The sequence below is a fragment of the Balaenoptera ricei genome, chromosome 9, assembly GCF_028023285.1.
Source record: "Balaenoptera ricei isolate mBalRic1 chromosome 9, mBalRic1.hap2, whole genome shotgun sequence".
NCBI lineage: Eukaryota > Metazoa > Chordata > Mammalia > Artiodactyla > Balaenopteridae > Balaenoptera > Balaenoptera ricei.
Window position 1 is genome coordinate 29,655,280 of NC_082647.1, and position 24,929 is coordinate 29,680,208.

Sequence of the window (24,929 nt, forward strand, 5' to 3'; positions counted from 1 at the left end):
ATTGTCTGTTGATTGTCAGTTGATTCATTTAAAATTGCTGTCCAGGAGGAAAATTTTTCCTCTACTGTTCTAGGTTCCTCTGCCTGGTCTAAAAATTAAATTAACATGAAACAGATTAACAGAAAGTCAATAGTTCAATAACATGTATACATGGGGGAGACCCAGGAAAACTGAGTCCTTAAATACTATCTTCCGCTAAAGACAAAAGAGGAGGGATGTAGGGGGTAGTGGTTTGGGACTTCAAAGGGGAGGAAGGCAGTTCACATGGAGACGGAAAAGCAGATGTTTGGTAAATGTTTGCTGGGTCTTGCAGTGGCAATGGGACACCTAGAGGAATTTTAACGAACAGATTTGCTAGGTTCCTCCCTATCTACACACATGTAGTTCATACTACAGTTATCTGTGGTGATAGTTCCCTTCCTCTTATAGACCCTCTATAAATTCTTTAGGCAGCTAAGGGGGAAGGTCAAAGAGTCTTTTGGGCCTTGACTGTTTCCAGCTCGAAATAATTAATACACCAGAGACATTTTGGGTTGCAAATTTTGTTTCCTTACATTGCCGTTTGGCCAGCACTGAATTAAAAGTGGATTGAATGGAGTGATTGTTTTCTTATATTTTTGGAGTATAATTGGTAGTATTTTCTTCTGGCTTAATTAAGTGATCGTTGTTTGTTAATATTAAATGTATCAGTGAGTGTGTCTGTATACTTCATTTTCCTTTGTCCTGTCTGTCTTGGACGAGTGTTTTTTTTTTTTTTTTTTTTTAAATATCTGCGTCCTTTAATGGCAGTAATACAATTATTGGATTAAGAGACCACAGGAGGAAGGGCAGGGAAGACAGATATGGAGTACTTTGAAAAAGGGGGCGGAGTAGAGTCATGCAACGATCATTGTAAAAATATAGTACGTTATATACATATTTGCACCATCAACTTTCAACTCTGAAATAGTATTTACGCTTTTGTTACAGTCCTGGTTAGAGAACAGTTTTTCTTTCAAAGCTCGGCCTGATGGCAAATGGAAATTTCGGGTGAATTCATAGTCCCATGAGGTTCTTAGGCTGCCTATTCCAAGAGGAGGGTTCCAGCTTCTATTTCATCCACAGATTTCAGTATTAAAAAAGTATTTAAATTTGCTTTTACAAAAGAAAATTCTCAAAGGAGGGGAAAAAAAAAAACCCAACCATGGCCACGCTGTGTATTCTTTCTTATTTTACAAACACTAAGGGCTGCAGCCCTCCGCTTCAAGGCCAACACTGGTGGCTGAAGAAAAATCTCACTAATGATTGTTTAAAACGAAACAAAACAAAGCAAAAAGACACAAAGACAAACCAAACCGACCTAATCATGGCGCACTGACCCTGTGGGGCTGCCTCTCCCGCCCTTGCTTCTGACGCCAAACTCAACGACTAATTTCTTTTCTGGGGGAGGGCGTTTGGTATAGAACCCTCTTTAACCTCCTACCCCAAGGAGGTGGGAGGGGGAACCCTTTGGCTGGGACACCATGTTTCCTCATTATTAGCAAGAAAGAGTCAGGGCCCTTAAGCGAGGTGGTTGAGATGGTGGGATGAGGAGGAAAAAGGCAGGAGACAGCCGGCAAGTACCGACACACAGGCGGGAAGGAGCCCTGGCCGCACAGGCCTCGCCCAGTTCCCCTCAGGCCACGTCCACGGGGTGGGCCTCCTCTGGGGCTCTGTGGACGGGATGGGGCCTCAGCCAGGGCCCTGGGGGAGGTGGGGGAGCCCGGGCAGGCATCTCTGCGCCCTTCCTGGCTCAGCCAGATGGGGAGAGCAGGATACAGGCTTTGGGTTCCATGCCCCCCTACCCACAGTGGGGACTGAACAAGTGTTCTAATACACATGCTTAGTCATTTTGACAACCCATCAGAGCCCTAGAGTGGCTAGTTGGCAGCAGGGATTAGCAATTCCCAGAGCCATTTGCAAAAGCCAAATTGATTGACATGGAATTTTGTCAGGAAGCTTCTTAGAGCATGGCAGGGAGCTGCTGGGAAGTGGAAGGGAAGTGGAATTGTTCATAGTATCAGCTTCTTACTTTCCCTTCATATGACCTTGGACAAATCCCTTGACCTCATCTATAATGCCGTAGGGCTGTTGGGAAGATTACATAAAATAAGAATGTGTGTGACTTACTCTGCTGTTTGCATTATTTCCTAGTTTTTGTTAAATGGCAGGACCTTCCCCTCCTGGTGAATAATTGTTTTTATGGCTTATTTTGTTGATACAGAATGGGCCCTTCTAATTTACCTGGTGTAGCTCGAGTCCACTTCTCAAGGAAAGAATGAAAGTATCACTTGACCTGTGTTTTTATCTATTGTCCTGAAGTTGATTGATTGTAGGGCAGTGCCTGTTTATTCAGGCCTGAATTTAACAAAACTTCATGAATTAGACCAACGTAGACAGTTGGGCTAAAGGAAATGTTTAAATTATAAGAAATTCGAAGAAATCCAGTATGTCGATCCAAGATCCTAATTCAGGGTCTCTCTTTCAATCCAGGTTACTTACTTAATTAGCGTTTATCCAGAATGGTGTTTCCTTGCTCAGGGCAGCATGATGGCCCTGCTTGCAGTGGGCTCTGATGATTGTGCACTTTACATGTTACAACCTGATCTGGCTCAGTCATTGATCTATAAAACACTGAAACTTACTGTTTTGACCTAGACTACACTTTTGGGGGGAAAATGTATTTCACAAATGTGCTGTTAGGGTTTTTGTTTATTTGTTTGTTTTTTAATCTGTCTTAAAAATACTCTCCTCCTACCACCCATATTCTTATTTTGGAAATGGCTCTAATTTCTGTATCTCTACTTTTTAATGAACATATAAGAACAGTTATAAAATTTTCACCTGTTGCCTCTGGATGAAAGGGCTCTGAATTTCTAGCAGAGACCTTTTTCCTCCTCTTATTGTTGTGTTCATTTTCTCTGGACCTTTTCTACCTCCCCTTGATTGTTGGAGGTTCAGTTTGAGGTATATACCAGGCTCCATTAAGGTATTACTTCCCCCCGTCCCCCAAGATGATTCTATGTAAAGATTTTCTTTGTTTTTAATGTCCTCCTAAGAAGACAAGTTAGGAATGATTTGGAATTAGCATATTGTAAACAGATGCTCCTTGATTTGCTCTCAAATGTATTCAATACTCTTATGCCGATTTACACTCTTGAATCATTAATTTGCTTCTTAAGCAAACTAATTAAAAATGTGTCGTGGCTGAGATTTGATGAGATTTTAATTTAGAGATTTTATTAAATGTTATTCTCTGAGAAATTTAATGGAAAACATGGATTTGGCTAGACCACTGTAGTTGCTTATATTGTGGTCTTACTAGTGTTAAGTTTAGAAGCAGGCTGGTTAGGCAGTCCGAACAAGGGGTAGGTACGTGAGGCAGTGATTGGGATTGTACAGGTGTGACCTCCTTGGCAGGTAATGGAAACAGTGAAGTAGAACATCAGGTGTCTTCTCAACTGCTTATCACTCTTCAAAAAAAATTATCGCAGGCCACATTCACATAAGAGTGATGTTATTTTGGAGTGTTAGCTGGGAGGAAAGGCGTATATGTGTGTTTTGAACATAATATTCAATCTTGCTGGAAGTCAAAAGAGGATTTATAACTCGTTAGGGTTTTCATTTGAGAAGCCAAGATTTTTTTTTTTTTTTTTTTTCTGCTTTTATGTGGTAACTTGTGGATACTTCAGTATCTCTTGTTTCCTTTTAGCGTTTTCCTGGCCTGTGGCTAAGTAACAGTGACTTTTCCTATTATGTGGAAGGTGTTCAGATAACTAACAAAGGAAATCAATAATGCTCAGTTCAGGAGTAGTATAAATATAAATGTTGATATTTTCTTCAGGGTAGATTGAGCAGAAGGAAGGGAGTTCCCATAAGAACATTGGTCCTTTTAGGTGCTCACCACCTCCACCCCCGATAATTCCTTATTGGTGAATAAGAAAACTGCATGTCTCACTGCCTTTCAGTGTCCTTCAGGAGTCTGCCATTGCTTTTATTTGAATCATTCTGTGCATTACTAGATCAGACATCAACATTGAAACATCAGTACTAAAATACAGTTTAAAATAAAGAAATACATATTTTTGATTGATGCAATTCATTAATCGAAATTTTCTTTTGAATACCTTTCCTGTACAGTAGATTGAGTAGATTGTGGAAGCTGTCCAGCTGAACTCGAGCACAAATTTCCTATCAAACTCGTATACTTGCTTTCCCATTTTCTTTTTAAAATTTCACCTATCTAGAGTTATTTCTTAGGGGGGAACACACAAACATGTATGCAGATCTTTTTTTCCAGTATCTATTTCTTGTTATTATTAGAATAATATCAGATTACAGTTTCTTCATTTGATGTATAACATACACTGTCAATAATGATAATTGCTGGAATATTTAAAATTGCAATTCTATAGGTCTGAATATGTTCTTTCACAAACTTAAATTGAAAACATGAAGAGGAAGAGGACCCCTGGTATTAAGATAAGGTGCCTTTCCTATAAGTGCTTATCATAGTGACACCTGAATTGTGTCATACTAAAAATGAAATGGCATCATATACTGGAGTGAGCCCTAGAGCAGGAGCCAGCAGACCTAAATCCTCACCCCATTTCTGCAAGTAATTTGTTCCCTGACTAGATAAGCAGCTTAACCTCTTTGGACCTCAACTGAAAACTGGTGGTTTGGAACTAAATATCAGAAGTTTGTTACAGATGCATAATCACTGAGAACAGTAGGGCATCATTCTGTCCGTGCGTGATGACAAGTTTTCCCCCCATCCTTCAGTTAGGGAGCAGGGGACAGAGCAGTTTTAGACACACCCTCCTCTCCGGAGCTTTTGTGGCCCAGCGGAAGGAGACAGGCCCAGTGCTAAGAGCTTTTTCATTAAATGTTAATATTGGTAGAATACTTAGAAATGTCATGACATTTACTTAATTAGTTTAATATATACACTCCAAATCAAACTCAATCTAGGGAGGAATGCTCATTCTAGACCTAATGATGTTTGCCTTTTCTTTTGATTTTAGGAGCTTATTTAATGAAAAGTGCCATAGACTGAAAAACCAAACATGAGGGTAGCAGGTAAGATACTTAATTCAGTAGAAATAATTTTGCTTTTTGTATAACCTCTTTGTTTAGTAATGACTGAATGAGAGGGTAAAATAATCATTTTCTATGTTGAGTGTGACTGAATATAACAAACTAAATCATTATTTAGCCTTTTTACTTTTTTAGGTAGTTGGCAAATCATAAATTGGACGTTTAGTGGGATCTACATAAGTTTTTTGGGGACACTCCTGTTGAAATTATTTATGCTAAATATTTTAAGTTATGGTTTTTAATGTTTACATCCTTATACATTAAGCTTATTTGCCTAACAATATATAAATATAAATATATATATGTATAATGTTCATATAAAGAACGATTTTGACAACTTAGGGAGGCTGATTTTTGCTTTTGCTAAGTTCTAGCTTGTTGAGAAAAATGAATTGTGAAGTTTAAAAGCTTAAATCTTTCCTATGTGTGTACATAAGTTAAAACTAGTGTATGTGAAGAATTCAGTAAAATGTGTTTTGCGTAAATGACTGTTGTATTTGCTAGGTCGGGTTTAGCCTGCATAAGTGAGGTTATGTGTAAGGACATCTGTTTCTTAGGCAGCATACTGAGGAAATTAAAAAATACCATTTGGTGTTCATAGTATTAAGGTAGTTACCTTTATCAAAAGACAGATCCATAAATAACAGGAGAGGCTGAGACCTCTTCCTACCTATAGTGAAAACAAGTGTGATCCCTCCACCCTGCCCCTCTAGCACAGCCACTGCGTAGAAGAAATGCATACTTTACATAGAAATTTCTACTAAGTAGTGTGTGTCCATCATAGGAGACAGCTTGTCATTTCTCAAAATCAAGATAGTCATTCTTTTAATTATCATCTCACCAGTAAAAAAATATTCTTATGGGAGCGTCTCTAAAAGTATGATTCTAAAAGTACGCTACTTAATTAAGCATGGTGATTTGAAATAAAGCAAGTTTCTCTTTCTCATGTAATTCTACATTCATTCTAGTTGAAATTAACTTTGTCATCTAATCCATTTCTCTGATTTTGACGATTAATACCAAGGTTAATTGATGAGTAATTATTCACTGAGTGCTGATGTTACATTTGACACTGTTCCTAGTATAGGTCTCAAGGGGACTGCCTTTAATGAAGGAATAAGGAAGATTAGCTATTAGTTTATTGCTTGTAGACTAATTAGTCTCTTCTAATTAAAAAAAAAAAATCCTGGTTGCTTTGAAATATCCTTATAGCCATTATTCTTAACAGTGAGGCATTAATATCTCAAGTTTATGCTTTTTCGTTTGTGAAAAATAGGGACACACTCAGATTAGTACAGTCCATGGCTGGAAGTAGGAGGGAATCTCATGGATAGAATGGGAACTGTGGTGTGCTGTGGGTAGGCCCCTCCCAGTCCGGAAGTGGATGGTGGCAGCTCTGGAGGAGCCCCTCTGCAACAGGAGGTCCAGAACTCTACCGTTATGGAGGCTCTGCTGGTCTTTGCCCGCCTGCCCCTCTCAGGGACCTTCTGCTTCTTCTATCACCAGTTAGTTTCTCCACCTCTAAATTCTCTATTTCTTAGAGCTTTTGTTTCCTCCTACTTCCTTTGATGGTTTCTTATAATTGAATAGGTCTTGGTTTAAAACTAAATTCTGCTGCTAACTAGTTATGCGACCTTAGGCAAGTGATCTAAATTTTTGACCTTGTTTTCCTTATTTGTAAAATGAAAATAGTATCTTGAAAGGCTGTGCAAATGAGGTGGTGCTAATAAGGCACTTAGATCTGTAGTAGGCACTCATTAAATGGTGTGTGTATATTTTATATATATGTATGTTTATGTAAATATGATGTATATAGTTTAGTGTAGGCTTAGGTTTAGCTTGGTATTGAATTTAGTCCAGAACTTTCGTATATTATAAACTTGGTATCTTAATCATTGTAATATTTCAGTCTTGAACAACGAAGGTTTGGTATATCTGCTTTAAGGGACAGGGAAAGATTATTTGCACACGCCCATGATTGCTAGAAAATGAGATGTTAAGACTGTCATGTGACGTATAGTCTTCCAGCCCTTGGTCTTAAATGATCCAGAAGGAATATGCCACCTGTTAACCCTTCATCTATTTGGCAAACACTTGTTGAGAGTATTACTATGTATCAGTACAAGGCACTCTACTAGATCCTGTGGGGGAAGAGTTCAAAGACTAATGGAATTTTACTCTCTTATGTGCTAACAATGTAGATGACTTGTAGTCACTCTTCTTTTCTTTTTTCTTTTTATTCAAACAGAAAGTCACAGAAATTATAATCATCCTCATCAGTTCACTCAGTCCCATGTAATTAATTTTTTTTTTCATCTTGATCTTTTGTTAGCACTTTTATGAATTCATCAGTTTTCCATTAGAGTTCTGAAAATGCTTATTCATTCAGTTCAGCAGTATGGTCAGTTACCAGAAACCTGTACTTGTCAGAGTCTTTTCCATGAAAACAGGAAGCAGTTTTGGAAGGGGGAGAAGGAACAAAACAGGAGGCGGGGTGGGAATTGATTGGTTTAGTAGTTAGGCTTCCTCCTTGCCGTCTCATGTCTATTATTTATACAGCATTTCTAAGTAAAAATGAGTAGCTCTGAGAACCTCCTGCTTCTCGGCGTCGCCGGCCCTTCTGAGCATCACCCGTTCATTCGTTTCCCTTCCCCGTAAGGATGCAGTCCCAGTCTCTAGGTTTATGAAGTTAGGATGAACACAGTTCTGTTTTACTCTTCCTTATCCGGTAAGTTGAGTTTTGGTAGTTTCCCTGAAGAATGTGGTAATCTGATGGTAGCAGAGAACCGTGCAAAGCACTGGGCTCTGTCAGGATCCCTGGGTTCCTGCCCTTGTGCTGCCGCTAAGATATCTGTAATCTTGCGCAGTTGCCTCACTTGTGGGCTTTTGTTTCCTTAAGGATAGTGAAATGACTGCTGATCTTTTAGATCAGTATAAATTAAACTTTCGGTAAGAGAGGGGAATGGAGATTATATAGGCAAATATCAATATTGTTTCTGAATAGCCTAGTGAGATGGCTCTGAAATTCTAAGAGTAAGAAGATGATGTTTCTTTCCTGTCATTTTTCATGTCCTTTCGTATCTTGTACTTTTTCTTTCCTAGGTTTGCTTAGCTGTGGAGAAGAAAGACAAGTGATGATTCGTATTAAGCAGTTAATTAGTCAGTAGCAGTGCTAATTATTTGTAAGGCACTCAGAAATAGTTAAACATATAAAGGTATGGAAGACTCAGAGTCTGTTCCCAGAGCTTACCACGTAACCGTGTTAAATGTGATAGGTGCCGAATTAAGTCCTCCAGGAGTGGGGAAGGCGTGTCTTAAACTTTGGTATCAAGTATGAGGGAAGATATTTCATTGTTCACCATACCAGGAGCACTTGTGTGCTTCAAGAGATACGTGGGTTGGTGAGGACAGTAAACCTGTTACATTTCACTTGAGAACTCCTTGCTGAGTGGACATCCTGGTCTGTTGCCGTAGTATCTCTGGAAGGTTCAGTGTTTTTGTATCCTCTCTGTCTTGTATTGCCCTTTATCATTGAAAAGGATTGAGAATGTGTCATCCCACATACTTGGTGGTGGTGTTCCATTAGCCTTGATACTTTTGTGTAGTCAGCCAGAAGTTGATAGCAGGTCATTTTTTTTCCATGAGAAAACTAAGCAGATGACTCAGGCAGTCCTGTGTCTAGGTTGCTAGACAATCTCATAATTGTTTGATCAGAAAAATCAATCAAAATAGATTGTTGGTACAGTTTTTGTTGTAACTCAAGTAAAATTAAGATCCAGTAGATAAGAAGTAGATATTTGTTAGTCTTAAGAATTTTTTAAATACACTTAACGTTTTTCATGGAAATGCATAACTAAAAATTCCGTGGGCCCATAAGCTCATGTTGAATTATTTCTGCCCTTTATTTAGGTGCTGCAAAGTTGGTGGTAGCTGTGGCAGTATTTTTACTGACATTCTATGTTATTTCTCAAGTATTTGAAATAAAAATGGATGCAAGTTTAGGAAATCTATTTGGTAAGTTTTATTTCTTTTTGCCTTTCTTAAATTTTATTTGTGATGAGATTGTCTTTAAATTTTTACCAGTTATCAACACTGAGTTACTCTGCTGTTTAGGCTGTCTAGAAAAGAAAATGAAATTATATTGGTAAGTGTGATTCATTGGAATATTCTAAAATATACAATAGAAAATCTTACAATTAATTCAATATAAAGCATGAATCTTCTATTCAACATTTTGAATATATTTAATGGGGCCTGTTTTATGCATGCCTAGGGACATTATTCATGGCATTCTAAATGCACATGCTAGAAGATATCACACCCTATTTGAATTGGCTGCTTAAAAACTTGGAACCAAATCTAACCCTCAGTTAGCAAGTGATTAGGAGTCATGATAATGCATTTTAAATACCAGCCGTAGAAATCCATCTTGCTTTCCTACCCTTATTTTCCTTCTGCACCATTTTTCCTTTTAGCAATTTATTTGGTGCTATGTTGTAAATGTACCACTACAAGCTGCCTTAATTCAGTTTTAAACAAAATCTTTAAGCTGATAAAATAAGTTAACATTTGAAATGTTTGAATAAGCTTTGGCTGAGCACTGTGTAAAGTATTAAAAAATGACTCATGAAAGGTCAGACTCTGAAACCTAGAAACAGTATTTTGACCTAGTAGGCAGAAATCGAATGAAACAACCTTGAGATCTCTGGAATAGTTGGTGAGTTTTGCTTTCCGTAAATTAATATAAGACCTAATACATTCCCTCTCACATCTAGTTTCAAGACTCCCTTAAACCAGTGTTTCTCAAACTTCGATGTCAAAGGAATCTCTAGGGAATCTTGATAAATGCAGATTCTGATTCAGTGTCTGGGATGGGGCCTGAGAGTCTGCATTTCTAACAAGATCCCAGGTGATGCTGATTTCCCATCCATGGACCATATACTGGGTATCAGGCTTTAGACAGTTCTGGCATGTAGTCCTCAATTTCTGTATATTTTCATTTCTGTACATTTTCAGGTGACTTTTCTTACAATGACTACTTAAAAGTACTTCCTTGTATTGCACTGAATTCTGCCTTTTATTCTCCCAAGTAATTTCAATCCACTGATCTTGCTTCTACCTGCTGGAGCTCTCTTCCACATTAATGATCTCTTAAATAGTTAAGTTGTGGTTATTCTCCTCCATGCCATGTTTTTATAAGTTTTCATCTTATCAAGTTATAAAATCCTCCCTTTGAACCATTCTTCTTAATGCACTGGTTATTTTCCTCCTGTCAATTTTTTGGCACCCATCTTAAAATGAAGTATCCAGGATCGAGCATAGAATAGTTGTTGCAAAGTGTAGTGAGAATTGTCTTGACTTCTCCTGGGCTGTGTGCTTCTGTTACTGCAAAGGGCCAGCCTGGGGTCCTTTGAGAGCACAGCTGGTTTCGGTTGAAGGATGGGGCACAAAAACATGGAAGGCATTGAGGACTTGTTCAGTGTTGCTGTGGAAACAATGTGCTGTAGCTAATTCTTCTAAGTAAGGTTGATGGTAAGGGAAGACAACTATGGGGATGGTAGCTTGAGGCAGAAGTAAGTTGAACATTTTTTTCTTTTTTGAAGTAATAGAGAGGTTTTCACTTCTCTGTAGGCCTCGGGCAAGGAGTCAGTGAATTACAAATCAATGGGAAGAGATTAAACAGAGAAAAAAGGATGATCCTGGAGAGAAGGGGGCCACGGGACCATTGGTACAAATGAAAAATTACTTTGGGAAAAGGCCCACTGTTTTCAGAGAGAAGAGGCTGGGTGTGGGCACAGTGTTTCCCTGGTTTGGATCTTCATCTCTAGTCTGGATGTTTTATTTGGACATTACAGGGATGGTCTTGGGTCTATTTCTTGTCTTTGATATCTGCCTATGTCACCACTGCCAGAGCAATTCTCTTAAAACTCTTGAATCTTTAGTATTTCAGTGGAGAGTAGAATCTGAACTCCCTGCTAGGATGGCACTCAGTCCCCAGCCTGCCTCTGCCTTCCCCACCTGTACGCCCCCTCCCTTCCTGCCCTGCCTCCCCCCGCTGGCTGTGCCCACGTGCACGTGATCTACAGACACAAACCCTGTCCTGTCCTTTCCTACCTCAGCCTTTGTTCATGCTTCCTCACCCCACACATCTTTCTCATCTCCCCTTCATCTGTTAATCCTTCTCATTTTTCAAAACTGCATAAATGCCCCTTCTTGGGAGAAATTGTATTTTAGTCTCCATCTTTTCCCTGTTAGAATGTTTCTCCTTTTTCTGAACTGTCCTTTATAATGCATAGTACTTATATCTCAATTTGGCCTGATTTTATTCTGCCTTACATTATAGAATTTCTTTTATTCCTTTTCATGTATTCAGCCTCCCTTACTGGAGAACGAATGTTGAGAGCAATGATATCTTAGTGACTCACCTAGCATCTAGCGCTGGGTCCTGTACATAATAAATGCTGATTGAATGGAAAATGAATATAGGTAATGGAGGATTAGGATTTTTACATGGGGAGGAAGAGTATTTTCAAAGTGGGATTCATTTAAAGCTGTATTAGTTGACAAGCCACTGGTCGTCAGCTATGAACAAGCACTGAGCTACTTTAGGATAGTCGTCTTTCTTAATTTTCATTTTGATTTTTCCTAATGTTACGAACGTGCAAGTTTTTATTGTGTATGTTTTAGCTATTTAATTTAGGCATTCTTAGGGCAGATGGTTTATTTTGTTGTCATAACTGAAGTTATGACAACTGAAGTTATGTTCTGTATCCACAAAACCTATTGGATTCCAGTCTGTTGAATTGGTGAAAATTTAATTTGTGAGGTTATTTTTAAATCTTATTTCAGAATAATTCAGCAAAGATTGAGATACGGTTGTGTTTGCCATTTGTTTAGCATCTAACTTAAGTTTAACTCGACATTAAGATTGTTTCTATAATCAGTATCTTAGAGGGGCCCATGAGATTAACTATAGTTCTTTTGGTGGTGAACTTTTCCCATTTTTCAACTTGTTGATATAATAACTTACTTGATAGTTTATGTAAATTTACATTCAGGTTGATTATATAGTACTGTTTTAGAAAAATAAAACATTTCTAGAAAGGAAGAATGAAAAATTTTGCCTGCAATTAGTAGTTGAAATAACCAAAATGTATCCTGGTTTTTTTAAACAATTTTTAACAAAACTTTTTATTTTAAGATAATTGTGGATTCACATACATTTGTAAGAAATAATATGGAGAGATCCTACATACCCTTTACTCAGTTTCTCATTGGTAACGTCTTATTAAGCTACATACAGTGTCACACTAGGACATCAACATGGGTACAGTCTACCAGTCTTAGTTATGATTGTGGTTTAACATAGTGTTAGTTTTCAATATGGATACTTAACAGCTAGTAAATATACTGAAAACAGTCCAAAATATTTTTGCAGTAAGTACTTAATATTCTCTTTAGTTGGTTTATTTTTACCTTTCAGATTTAAACCACTGAAATAGTATATACATATAAATTATTTGAGACATTATTAAAAACTAAAGTACAAAGTAGTTCTATTGGATTTCTTTAGCCTGACTTGTTGAAAGACATTCACTGATAAAACCAAATGTTTATTATCGTTTCTTGAAGTGAAAAGCTGAATATATTGAAAGACATTAAGAATTAAAGCTATCAAGGTAGTTTGAGAAATGAAAGTTGCAGAAAAGGAGGGATTTTTGTGTTTGTATGTTGTGCCCATACTCTACATGTGGAAAACATCCTGTTTTATTTATGAATATTTACCTTATTGGCCTCCAGGTGTTAAAATTCTCAGAACTGCAGGCCAAATAGAGGGCTTTTGCTTGTGATGCATATTGGATAAAATTTGTTTTAATCTGAAAAGTTTTTCACAAGAGGTTTTTTTTTTCCTTTGAGCATCTTCTCCCCTTACTCTTACACAAATTAAATGGAGATGATGTTATTTCTCAAAAGTCTGATGATTAAGAAACATTTACCCCAAATTTTATCCCAGTAAAGTTTTTAAAATTGAGTTGCATTGATTTATTATTTATTTATTAATATCCCTTAAGTTTTCCAATCAAACCCGTTTGACCATTTTAGAGGCTTATCCCTGGTTTTCCTTCTGTCTCCTTTTCCTCAGCCACACTCTTCCTCTGAGTGTTAGTTGACGATTAATGTCTCTAAGATTTCTCTCCTCAGCCCTCTCCTCATTTTAAGTCCTCCCTTTGTGTGGCCTCATCATTTGCCTGTTTTCCAGTTTATATCTTCATCCCAGGTCTCATTTACAGCTGGCCTCTAGACTTCTGTCTGGGTCTTCTCCAAGTGTCTTAAAATTAACAGGTCCACAGAGAGCTCAGCATCCGTCCCACACCCCGTCTCCTCAGTAGATAACAAACATCTTGAGTGAGAGATAGTGTTTTTGTTCTTTGGCTCATGTAAATGGATAAATGAATGCTTCTAAAGGCAAATGTCTGAGAGGTAAACTTGATTCCTCCCTTTCCATCACCCCTCCATCTGGTCTGTTCCACAGCCTTAGTTGTTCTGAGCCTGTCTACTTCTTTCAAACCCACAGTCACTGCTCTTGTTCAAGTTGCTACCCTTTTTCACCTGGATTACCTTAGCAGCGTCCTTGTCCTTGTGGACTCCTTGTCTCGAGTTTTGAATCCTCTGCAGTCTGTTCTCCACTCTGCAGTCAGAAGGATGGTTCTGAAAGCCCCCTATCCTGCTTCCTGCTCCTAGCAGGACTAGTGGTTTTTATACCTGTGATCATTAGACCTCAGACAGTCCCATTTTGTGGGGGGGGTGAATATAAGTCTGGGTGCTAGAATGAGATATGGCTTTGAAAACTTGCTCCGCCGATTACTAATTATGCATAGAACAAATCCAGTCACTAAACCTATCTGTTCTCAGTTTCTTTCTCTTTAAAACAGAGGTGATGGGCAAATCAATAATACATGCAAAAGTACTTGATAGAGTGCCCCACATATGTGAATGAGCTGTTATATTACCCCTGTTTTGATCCCACTGTCTTCCCCATATCTGGCTATCGTAAGTTGGGTATGCCAGCATTCCTGATTTGAACAGTGTTCCTCCGTAAGCATCTTAACATCTGAGCCTGATGATACTTGTTTGTTTAGGTCTAAGTGAAATTGAGACTTTCTTTTTTTTTTTTTAATTAATTAATTATTCGTTTATTTTTGGCTGCATTGGGTCTTCATTGCTGGGTGCACGCGGGCTTTCTCTAGTTGCGGAGAGCGGGGGCTACTCTTCGTTGCGGTGCGCAGGCTTCTCATTGTGGTGGCTTCTCGTTGCAGAGCACGGACCCTAGACACGCAGGCTTCAGTAGTTGTGGCACACGGGCTTAGTTGCTCACGGCATGTGGGATCTTCCCAGACCAGGGCTCGAACATGTGTCCCCTGCATTGGCAGGTGGATTCTTAACCACTGCACCACCAGGGAAGTCCAAGACTTTCTGGTCTACATGCTGCTAATCACTGGTTGCTAGTCACTCTCTGGCTTCCATTTTCTCATTTACAAAAGTGAGAGCATTGGACCGAATGGTCTCTAGAATTATTTTTCCCTTTTGTGACATAATTAAGGAAAAATGATATAATTAAGGAAATTGAAAGAATGAGCCCCAGCACCCTAATTTACTAATTGATCATTTTTTGTTTCCTTCAAGTCTTTGTCCTTATCCATGAATATTTTTAGTACTCACAGATAAAATTTGTTTTTTGCTTTATTCCATGCATTTAACTTTTCCCATGTGACTGCATTGCATATATGACTTCAACGGTGCATAATATTCTGAGTGTTCTGTAGAGTTAATGACCTTCATTTACTTAGTTGTTTTCCTGTTTTTAAACATTTACATATTATTTTCAGCTTTAACATTCTGTTCTCCAGTTTCAGTACTGGTTTTACAGGAAATTCACAGTTACCTAAAATAGTACAGAACTAAAAACTAAGTGACTATTTATAGTTAAACAGCTGGCAAGCATTTATGACACTGCACGCTTATTAGCTAAATCAGGAAATGGCTAGCCACAATACTATTGACGATCTGAATTGTAATCTCCTGGGCTGGGATCAGATGTTCATGCTTTTTAAAAACTCTAAGTGTAGATGTCCAGGTTGACATCTACTGCATTCGGGTTAAGATTTGATCAGAAAATTCTGGCTTCCTTGAACTGATAAATGATAAAATAAAACTCTTAGTAATGACCTTTTTTTAATTATTATTATACCTAATACATTTCTATTTTAGGGAAATTAAAGCTTCCTACCACCACTATCCCTCTTGTGTTCTTCCCCCTCCCCAAATCTCTTAGCCTAACCTCTGAGATAGATTTATGTATATTCTCCAGGACTTTATATGCATATGTACACTACACCATACAGCAGCAACAACTTTTAAACACCCTAATAGTCACCAAGTATATATTTAAACTCATTTAAAGGGAAGTTTGAAATACTGTATGATATCACTTATATATGGAATCTAAAAAGAACAAACTCAGAGAAACAGAAAAGAATGCAGGTTACCAGGCGTTGGGAGGGGGCGGAGTTAATGAGGAGACATTGCTCAAAGGGTACAAACTCCCAGTTATAAGATTAACAAGTTTGGGGATTGAATGTACAACATGGTGATTATAAGCTAATAATACTGTCATATACTTGAATGTTGCTAAAAGAGTAGATCTTAAATGTTCTCACCGCAAAAAGGAAGTGGTAAGTATGTAATGGGATAGAGGTGCTAGCTACTATTATTGGGGTATAGTATCATACCACTATATGTACCGCTATCGTGGTAATCATTTTGCAGTTTATAAATGTATCATATCAAAGTGTTGTGCACCTAAACTGACACAATTTTATGTGTCAACTATATCTCGAGAAAGCTGGAAAAAAATAAAAAATGAATTTAAAAAAGTTAAGCTTGTAGAGTAACTTTCTGATTAGTATTTAAGTTTATAATAACTAAAACTAAACATAAAATGTAAAGGTAAAAACAAAGTGCTCTATCAATAATAAAATAATACTCTCCATAATTCCTCTACCTAATTGTTTGTAGTGAATTATGTAGCCTAAAAGTTACTTTCTCACTTTTTCTCTAAAGTGATATTCATGGTTTTTGTATTGTATACTAAACAATAATTCAAATACATTTTTATAGGCCTGTTAGCTCCACACATGTTTAAAAGTGATACTTGCCAATAGCTTTATTCTTTCTAACGAAAATAACTTTTTTTTCCTTAGCAAGGTCAGCATTGGACGCAGTTGCACGTTGTAAGTATTTCATCTCAATATTTTGCAGATGGTTTATTCTTTTTCTCTTAGGCATATGAGAACTTATATTCAAACAATGGATATAGTTCAATGTGAGCAAAACTGATTTTAGAAATTATTAAGTTTTAAGGAAGCTATTTGATTGGACAGCTCAATAATTTGGGTATGTATTTATAATGGATATTTTGTTCCATTAGTGTTTTTTAGCTTCAGTATTATAAGTACAGAAAGTGTGTAAAAGAATTCCTAGTTAGGGGATATATGTATATGTATAGCTGATTCACTTTGTTATAAAGCAGAAACTAACACACCATTGTAAGGCAAGTATACTCCAATAAAGATGTTAAAAAAAAAAAAAGAATTCCTAGTTAGAACTAGTATGTGAGCAGATATTCAGTGATGCGTCAGGCTTTTTACTGTCCATTTATTTTGCATATATGGACTGGATCAGGCTTTTTACTGTCCATTTATTTTGCATATATGGACTGGAAATGCAAAGTAACAATTCCAGACCGCCCCCATCCTGGTTTTTTTTAAATAAGCTTAAAAATAATTAGATAAAATATATTTACCCTCATGAAGATCATGTTCCTTGTTCCATTTATGTTAATTGTTAGCTTGTTTCCTAGGAGGTTCCGTTTTGTTTTGTTTAGAGGTTCTTTGAAACTCTCAGGAAAAAAAAAAACAACTAGCATGTAGTTTAAGATATGTATATCTTGGTGTTTTGCATAACGCCCTTTGTGGTTTGAGATATGAAACAAACTAAATACAGAGTCTGTTAACATCGTTTTCTTAAAAAAAATTTTTTTCTCTCCAAAGCTACAAAACCTCCCAGATATAAATGTGGGATCTCAAAAGCTTGCCCTGAGAAGCATTTTGCTTTTAAAATGGCAAGTGGAGCAGCTAATGTGGTAGGACCCAAAATCTGCCTGGAAGACAATGTGTAAGTATTTATCAATTTGGAAGTATAACATGTGCTATTAAATTTTAGCAAATTGAACCTGAGTTTAATGGATCCTTTGAAAATGTATTGGGCATGCTTTTACTAAAGAAGAGTGATTTCCATTTCCATTATACAATTTTTCCCCACTCATTTAAGGAGTCTTCAAGTTCTTACATTCCATATTAGACTGACATAAGAACATAGCATTTATTCAGCTTTGTGTAAAGATGAGAGATTTCCTCTGAGTGAATTCTCTAGATCCCAACTGGTAGTCATAGACACAGGTGGCTATTTAATTTTGATTCTTAAGTAATAGGGGAAAAGTTAATTCATTTAAATTAATTAAAAGTTCAGTCCCTCAGTCACACCAGCCATATTTCAAGTGCTAATAGTCACGGACAGCTTGTGCCTACCCAACTGAACAGCACAGATAGAGAGCATTTCCATCGCTGCAAAGAAGTCCAAATAGGACCATTTTTGTCAAATAGATAGCACTGCCCTAGATGATAAACACTTTATCTTACAAACCAACATCTTTCATCTTAAATGTTTGAATGCTGCTTGTTGAAGTATGAAATAACCCAGCAATAACCTCAAGTCCATTGCGGCCCAGAACTGCTTGCCACTAAACTGAATGGTTTCCTTTATTGAGATGCTCTACAAAGTATACTTTTTAGGTTTTTGCAGCCTCCTACCCCAGTGTCCATTGTCACTTGATTGTGAAGTTCCTGCCTGTGAAGTTGCAAACCTTACTTTTAGTTGGTTGCTTTTAATCTGGTCTTGCCTGAAAAATTAGATATGTGAGCTTATTTAAGCTTCACATAAAATAATATATGTACCATTAATATGTAGAATAAAGAGTGAGGTAATTTTACAGATTGAAGGAAACGAAGCAGTTTTTCCCAGCATTTTGTGTTTTTTCTTTTTAATATAGAAGCGCTAACATTTTTATCCTAACCCCCTTTTCAGTTAACCATGCAGAGGTTATTTAGCCTCTTAAAATAACACTTTTCTTATAAATTAAAGGCTTGAGCTAGATGATCTTTAAGATCCCTACTCATTTCCTTTTTCCTCATGCTGATGATAATCCATTGTTAATCCATTGTCCTCTGATGTCTCATAATAGCCTTGCTTTACTGAATTGAATTAAAAAGCACTTGGATTTTAGTTAGTAGATTTTGCATTAAATAATATCCTTCGCATTACCTTAGAATGTTCCCATTCACCATTTTCACCTTTTTCACCTTTTTCACCTTGTTTGGCTAAAGGGGCCGGAAATTTGATTCTGAATAATAAGCAGAAGTTCTCTTAGAATGCCCAGCCCACAGTAGATTGTCTTTAGACACCTCTGCCCCCTTGAAGCATGAAAGTTTTAATGCAAAGAAGAAGAGATCAAACTCTTAATGAACACTAGCAAGTTCTCTATTCACAGATTAGAACAGGTTAAAAAGAAGAGAGAAGCATATGTATGTAGGCAGTGGAGTCTGGTGAAATAAGTACGGGCTTAGAGCCAGAGAATTTGGTTCTAGCATAGTGGGCATGTCACGTAGAATTTGTATTTCAGTTCGTTTAACCGTAAAGTTGAGACAGGCTACCTATCCATCCTCTTTTCAGGAATCATTCTGCCATTCCCATGAGAGGTTAAATAATTGATGGGATTTTACAGTTTTGCCTCAGGCCCTGAAATCTAGTCCTTGAAGAAGGACTGAATAATTGGCCAGGGATCCCTAGTGGAGAAATAGGGACAATTCACAGTCTAGTACCTTTTCCAGTATATTCTATCTCTGTATTGAAAGTTTTTCCAGGGAATTCCCTGGTGGTCCAATGGTTAGGATGCCACGCTTCCACTGTCAGGGGGTGCAGGTTTGATCTCTGGTCGGGAAACTAAGATCCCGCATGCTGCATGGCCAAAAAAAAAAAAAAAGAAAGAAAGAAAGAAAAAGAAAAAAAATAATAAAAGCAGACTGATACATGGCATATTCGTTTGTAGCCAGTGGGTTATTTGAACCATTAAATAGCATGTTTCTAGAAAGTTTTTCCAACAAAAAATGTTAAAGAAAGAGTCTAAGTTTTCTTAGCGTCATTCATTCCATTCACTTATTCAACAAATATTTGCTGAGCACAGTCCCTGCTTCCATGGCACATACAGTCTAGTAGGGAGATGGATATTTAAGAAGTAAATGCAAATAAATAATTAGAAATTGTGGCACACGCTGCACAGAGCAGCAAGGTGTGAGGAATACTTACGGGGGCAAGTGAGGTGAGGTCGAGGTGTCCAACTTTAGATTGAGTGGGTCAAGGAATAATTTCTCTAAGACAGTGATGTTTAATCTGAGAACTAAAGGATAAGAAGGAAGACAGCCAGGTGAAGAGTGGGGGAAGACCATTCTAGACAGAAGGAAGAGCATGCTTGAAGGCCCTAAGATGGGACAGAGCTGGAGAGAAGTAAGGGCTAGGCGAGTGGAACTTACAGGCCATGCAGGGAAAGAGATGAGATCTTTTTCTGAGTGTGCTGAGAGGTTGCTGAAGGTTTTCAAACTCTGGCATGTCATCACTTCATTTACATTGAAGAAAATGATCTGACTGCTGGGTAAAATGATTGGAGAAGTAAAGAGAGCAATTGGAGGGTGATTACCATGGCTGCCATAGCTCTTCAATTCCACTCTCCCCGCCCCTCACACACACACACAGTTGGCAAGAGACTTTTTTTGCCTGTGTACCCCCTGAAATATGTACGTGAATACTAAAAATAAGTAGAAATTTTAATATTTTCCTACACATGCTCTGAGCATATGCAAACTCATTTTGGACACTACTGGTCCAGATCATTGCTTCTCGGGGTGATTTTCTCCCCAGGGGACCCTTGTCAAGGTCTGCAAACATTTGGGGATGTCAGAGCTGTGGAGGTGCTGCTTATAGAGGCCAGGGATGCTCTCAAACCTCCTGCGGTGCACAGCACAGCCCTTCCACACGATTTATCAAGTCCGTAGTATCATCATAGACTGAGATTTAGAAACCCCAGTGCAGATAAAAGATGGTAAGATAGGGTCGTGGTCATGGTTTTAAGGACAGGTGGACGCAGTCAAGATATATCATGGAGAATAAGATGGATTTCAAACTTCTCATTAGTTAGAAATAGAAAATCCCGGGTATAAATATCAGGTGTCACACAATACAGGAATTGTAGCTCTTTTTCTTTTGTATTAGAGAACCCATAGAGTTTACCAATATTCAAGATACAGCTTTTATTTCAGGCATTTACTCGTATGATTTCAGTTTATATGAAGTTGATATTAGGAATAATACTTCACCTTTTATTATAATCTTAATGTTTGATACAGAAATTATATGGCAGACTATTTTGAGGGATTTTTTTTTTTTTTTCACATTGAGAGGCAAGATAGTGTTTTTGGCTGTGAGGTCCAAAAAGTAAAATCAAGGATACTACGTAGGTACTTACATAATCATTTAAAATATAACCATTTTAAAAAAGTAAAAACCATTCTAAGGTCATGAGTGGTAAAACAAAACAGCCAGCCAGCCAGCTGGCTAGTTTTGACCCATGGGCTGTAGTTTGTTAAACCCTTCTCTAAACGAATCATTTTAAGACATAATAGCTAGAACACGTTGGAGGTATTTGAAACAAAACTCTATTCAAAGTTGTAGAATCTATCTATAGATTGTATAATCATTTTTTTTAGCTATTTGCCTGCAGGTGTGGAGCGGTGGTGGGGCGACCTTCATATTCGTAAAGGATAAAAGAAAATATTGCAACTTGTGTTAGTAAGAGTGACTAACCTTTATACATTTAAAATCTTCAGTGGTTTGTCCTTTGCTCCCTGTAGGTTTCCCCTGATAGAATTTAGTTTTTAAAACTTGATAAGCTACTGCCCTCTTGTGGGAAGCCTATGTCATAGTGCTGCTTTGTTGCCTTTATTTCTCTGCTCTCTGATAGACGCAGCCACACACTCCAAATGATCTCTCTTGGAGAAGACGCCGTGACAATTATTACTCTAACAGGTTAATCATAGCTCTGGCTTCTTCATATCAGTGGTGGCTACAACACATTTCCGAAAGGAGCAGAACAAACGCATTTTGAAACTTCCCTCTTATGCAGCAGACTTGTTTGGTTCTCTTATGGCCCACCTTTCACAACTGGTCTTGCACACACATAAAAAAGGTCTGTGTTTTATTAACTGCATTTAAGTTTTAGAGAACGAGTGAAATTTTGAAGACAGGTATGCGACGAGTATGGGTAAATAGTTAAATGTTACTGAGCTTTTACAAATCAAATGTTTATGCTTTTCCTTTTTTAATGGATCTTGGAGTAGAGGTTTTTTTTTTAACTTTTTATTTTTGAAAAAATTACAGAAATCTCAGGCCGTTGCAAAGATAGTACAGAGAGGTCTCATGTGCTCTTTACCCATTTTTCCACGTGGTTATATCTTACGTATCAATAATTACAGTATAATATCAGAACGGAAATTATCAGTTAGTATAACGTGTATGTTTAGTTCTATGTCATTTTATCATGTGTAGACTCATGTAACCAGTACAGCAATTAAGATACAGAATTATTCCGTCACCACAAAGATCTCTTTCATAATACCCTCTAATAGTCACCTCCACCATCACTGACCTCTGGAAACCACTAATCTGTTTCTCATTTCTATCATTTTGATGTTTTGAGAATGTTATATAAATAGAATCATACAATATGTAACCATTTGAGATTGGATTTTTTTCACTCAGGACAATGCTTTTGAAATACTGGTTCGTATTAATAATTTACTCCTATTTTATTGCTGACTAATATTCTGTGGTATGGGTATACCACAGTTTATCCATCACCTGTTGTCCTCAACCAGACAATTTCAGTGCTTCTGATTTTGGCTGTTATTGATAAAGCTGCTATGAACAGTCATATACAGATTTTTGAATTTCGAATGCATCTTTATTTCTCTGTAATAGAATGCCCAGAAGCTCTGGGTTGTGTGTTAAGTGTAATGTTTAATTTTGTAAGAAACTGCCAAACATTGTCCAGAGTGACTGCTCCATATTACATTCCTACCAGCAGTGCATGAGAGATCCAGTTTCTCTGTATATTTACCTGCATTTGGTATTGCCACTATTGTTTATTTTAGTTCTAATAGGTGTGTAGTGATATCTCAATTATCTGTCCCTTATGTCTAGTGATGTTGAACATCTTTTAATGTGTTTTTTCCCCACCTGTATATTCTCTTCAGTGAAATATCTATTCATGTCTCTTGTCCATCTTCTAATTGGATTGTTCGGTTTTTTACTGCTGAGTTTTGAGTTCTTTTAATATATTCTAGATATGCATCCTATTGTCGGATATGTGGTTTGTAACTGTTTTCTCCCAGTCTGTAGCTTGTCTTTTCATTCCACTTACCAGGGTCTTTTGCAGAACCAAAGTTATTAATTTTGATAAAGTCCAATTTATCGATGTTTTTCTTTTATGGGTTATGCTTTATTGTTTGTTTATGGATTGGTGTTATGCCTAAGAACTTTACAACAAGCCCTAGGTTTCAAAGATTTTTCTCTACATTATCTTCTAAGATTTTTATAGTTTTATGTTTTACATATGAATCTATGGTCCATTCTACATTAAGTTTTGAATGAAGTATGAGATTCAGGTTAAGGGTCAATTTTTTGGCCTGTGGATATCCACTTGCTTCATTACAGTTTGTTGAAATGACTGTCCTTTCTCCATTGACTTGCTTTTCCTCCTTTGCTAAAAAATAAGTTGGCCATACTTCCACTAGTACATTTCTTGTTTCCACTGGTCCACTTCTTGTTCCCTCTCTGTTCCATTGATCTATATATCTATTCCTCCACCAATACCACATGCTCTTGATTATGCTAGTTATGGAATAGGTCTTAAAATGAGGTAGAGTGATGCCTCCAACTTTGCTCTTTTTTTTTTTTTTTCCAAAATTGTTTTTAGCTACTTTAGTTTCTTTGCCTTTGTATATGACATTTTAGAATAATCTTGCCTCTATCTACAAAACACCTTGCTGGGATTTTGTTAGGAATTTTGTTAAACCTATATGTTAATTTATGGAGAATTGACCATCTTTACAATGTTGAATCTTTCAGTCCATGAGTATGACATGTTTCATTTATTTATATCTTCTTTCATATCTTTCATCACCATTTTGTGGTTTTCAGCATAAGGTCCTGCACATGCCTTATTAGGTTTATACCTAAGCATCCCCCCTTTTATTGAGCAATCATAGATGACATTGTGTTTTTAATTTCAGTTTCCTTGTGTTCGTTAGTGTATTGACACACAATTGATTTTTATATGTTGATCTTGTATCTTGTAATGTTGCTGAATTATTACTTCCAAGAGGTTTTTTTGTTTTTGTTTTTGTAGCTTCCTTGGGATTATCCAAACATGCAGATGACAAACATGCCATCTGCAAATAGGGACAGCTTTATTTTCTTCCTTTCCGATCTGTATGCCTTTATTTCCTTTTCTTGGAAGTCGACTAGGACTTGCAGTACTGTGTTGGGTAGTAGTGGTGAGAGCAGCCATCCTGGACTTGTTCCCAATTTTAGAGGAAAAGCTTTCAGCCTTTCACCATTGAGTATGATGTTAAGCAGTAGTTTTTTTGTAGATTTCTTTTTTTTTTTTAATCAGTGTGAGGAAGTTCCCCTCTATTACTAGTTTTCTGAGACTTTTTATCATGAACAGGTGTTGAATTTTGTCAGATGCATTTTCTGCATTGAGATGATCATGTGATTTTTCTGAAGCCTGTTAATATATAGTGGATTACGTTAACTGTTCAAATAATTAACCTTTCATCCGTAGACTAAACCTGACTTAGTCATGGCTTATGATAATTTTTAAAAAATATACTGCTGAATTCCATTTACTAATGTTTTGTTAAGGATTTTTGCCTGTATTTTATTGAGGCTTATTGGTTTGTTGTTTTCTTGTAGGTTTTGGTATCATTGTAATACTGGCTTTGTAGAATAAATTGAGAAGTATACCCTTCACTTGTGTTTTTGGAAAGAGTTTGTGTAGAGTTGGTGTTACTTCTTTTTTTAAAAACATTTGGTAGACGTCTCCACTGAAACTCTCTGGGCTTTAGAGATTTTGGGGGTGGGGGGAGTTTATAAACAAATTCAATATTTTTCATAGTTATAGGACTATTTCAATGACCTATTTCATAATGGATGAGTTGTGTTAGTTTGTACTAGCTCAGGAATTGGTCCAGTTCATCTAAGTTGTCAAATTTACATGTGTGGAGTTGTTCATAGTATGCCTTTATTATCCTTTTGCTATCTGCAGGGTCTATAGGGACATCCCATTTCATTCTTTTTTTTTTAATTTATTTTTGGCTGCGTTGGGTCTTTGTTGCTGCACGCGGGCTTTCTCTAGTTTTGGCAAGTGGGGGCTACTCCATTGTGGTGCACAGCCTTCTCATTGTGGTGGCTTCTCTTGTTGCGGAGCACAGGCCCTAGAGCGCGTGGGTTTCAGTGGTTGCAGCGTGTGGGTTCAGTTGCGGCGTGCAGGCCCTAGGATGCTTGGGCTTCAGTAGTTGTGG

General features: G+C 37.3%; 1 protein-coding gene across 1 annotated transcript in view; it reads left to right on the top strand.

The window, feature by feature from the left end:
* Nucleotides 1-24,929, top strand: part of FAM3C (FAM3 metabolism regulating signaling molecule C) — a 46,890-nt gene that overhangs the window by 8,385 nt on the left and 13,576 nt on the right. Inside the window, exons 2-5 of the mRNA XM_059933515.1 lie at nucleotides 5,046-5,100; nucleotides 9,028-9,132; nucleotides 16,380-16,409; nucleotides 17,229-17,352. Coding sequence (XP_059789498.1) covers nucleotides 5,088-5,100; nucleotides 9,028-9,132; nucleotides 16,380-16,409; nucleotides 17,229-17,352 — 272 coding nt within the window. The 5' untranslated portion in view covers nucleotides 5,046-5,087. The remainder of the gene's footprint in view (nucleotides 1-5,045; nucleotides 5,101-9,027; nucleotides 9,133-16,379; nucleotides 16,410-17,228; nucleotides 17,353-24,929) is intronic.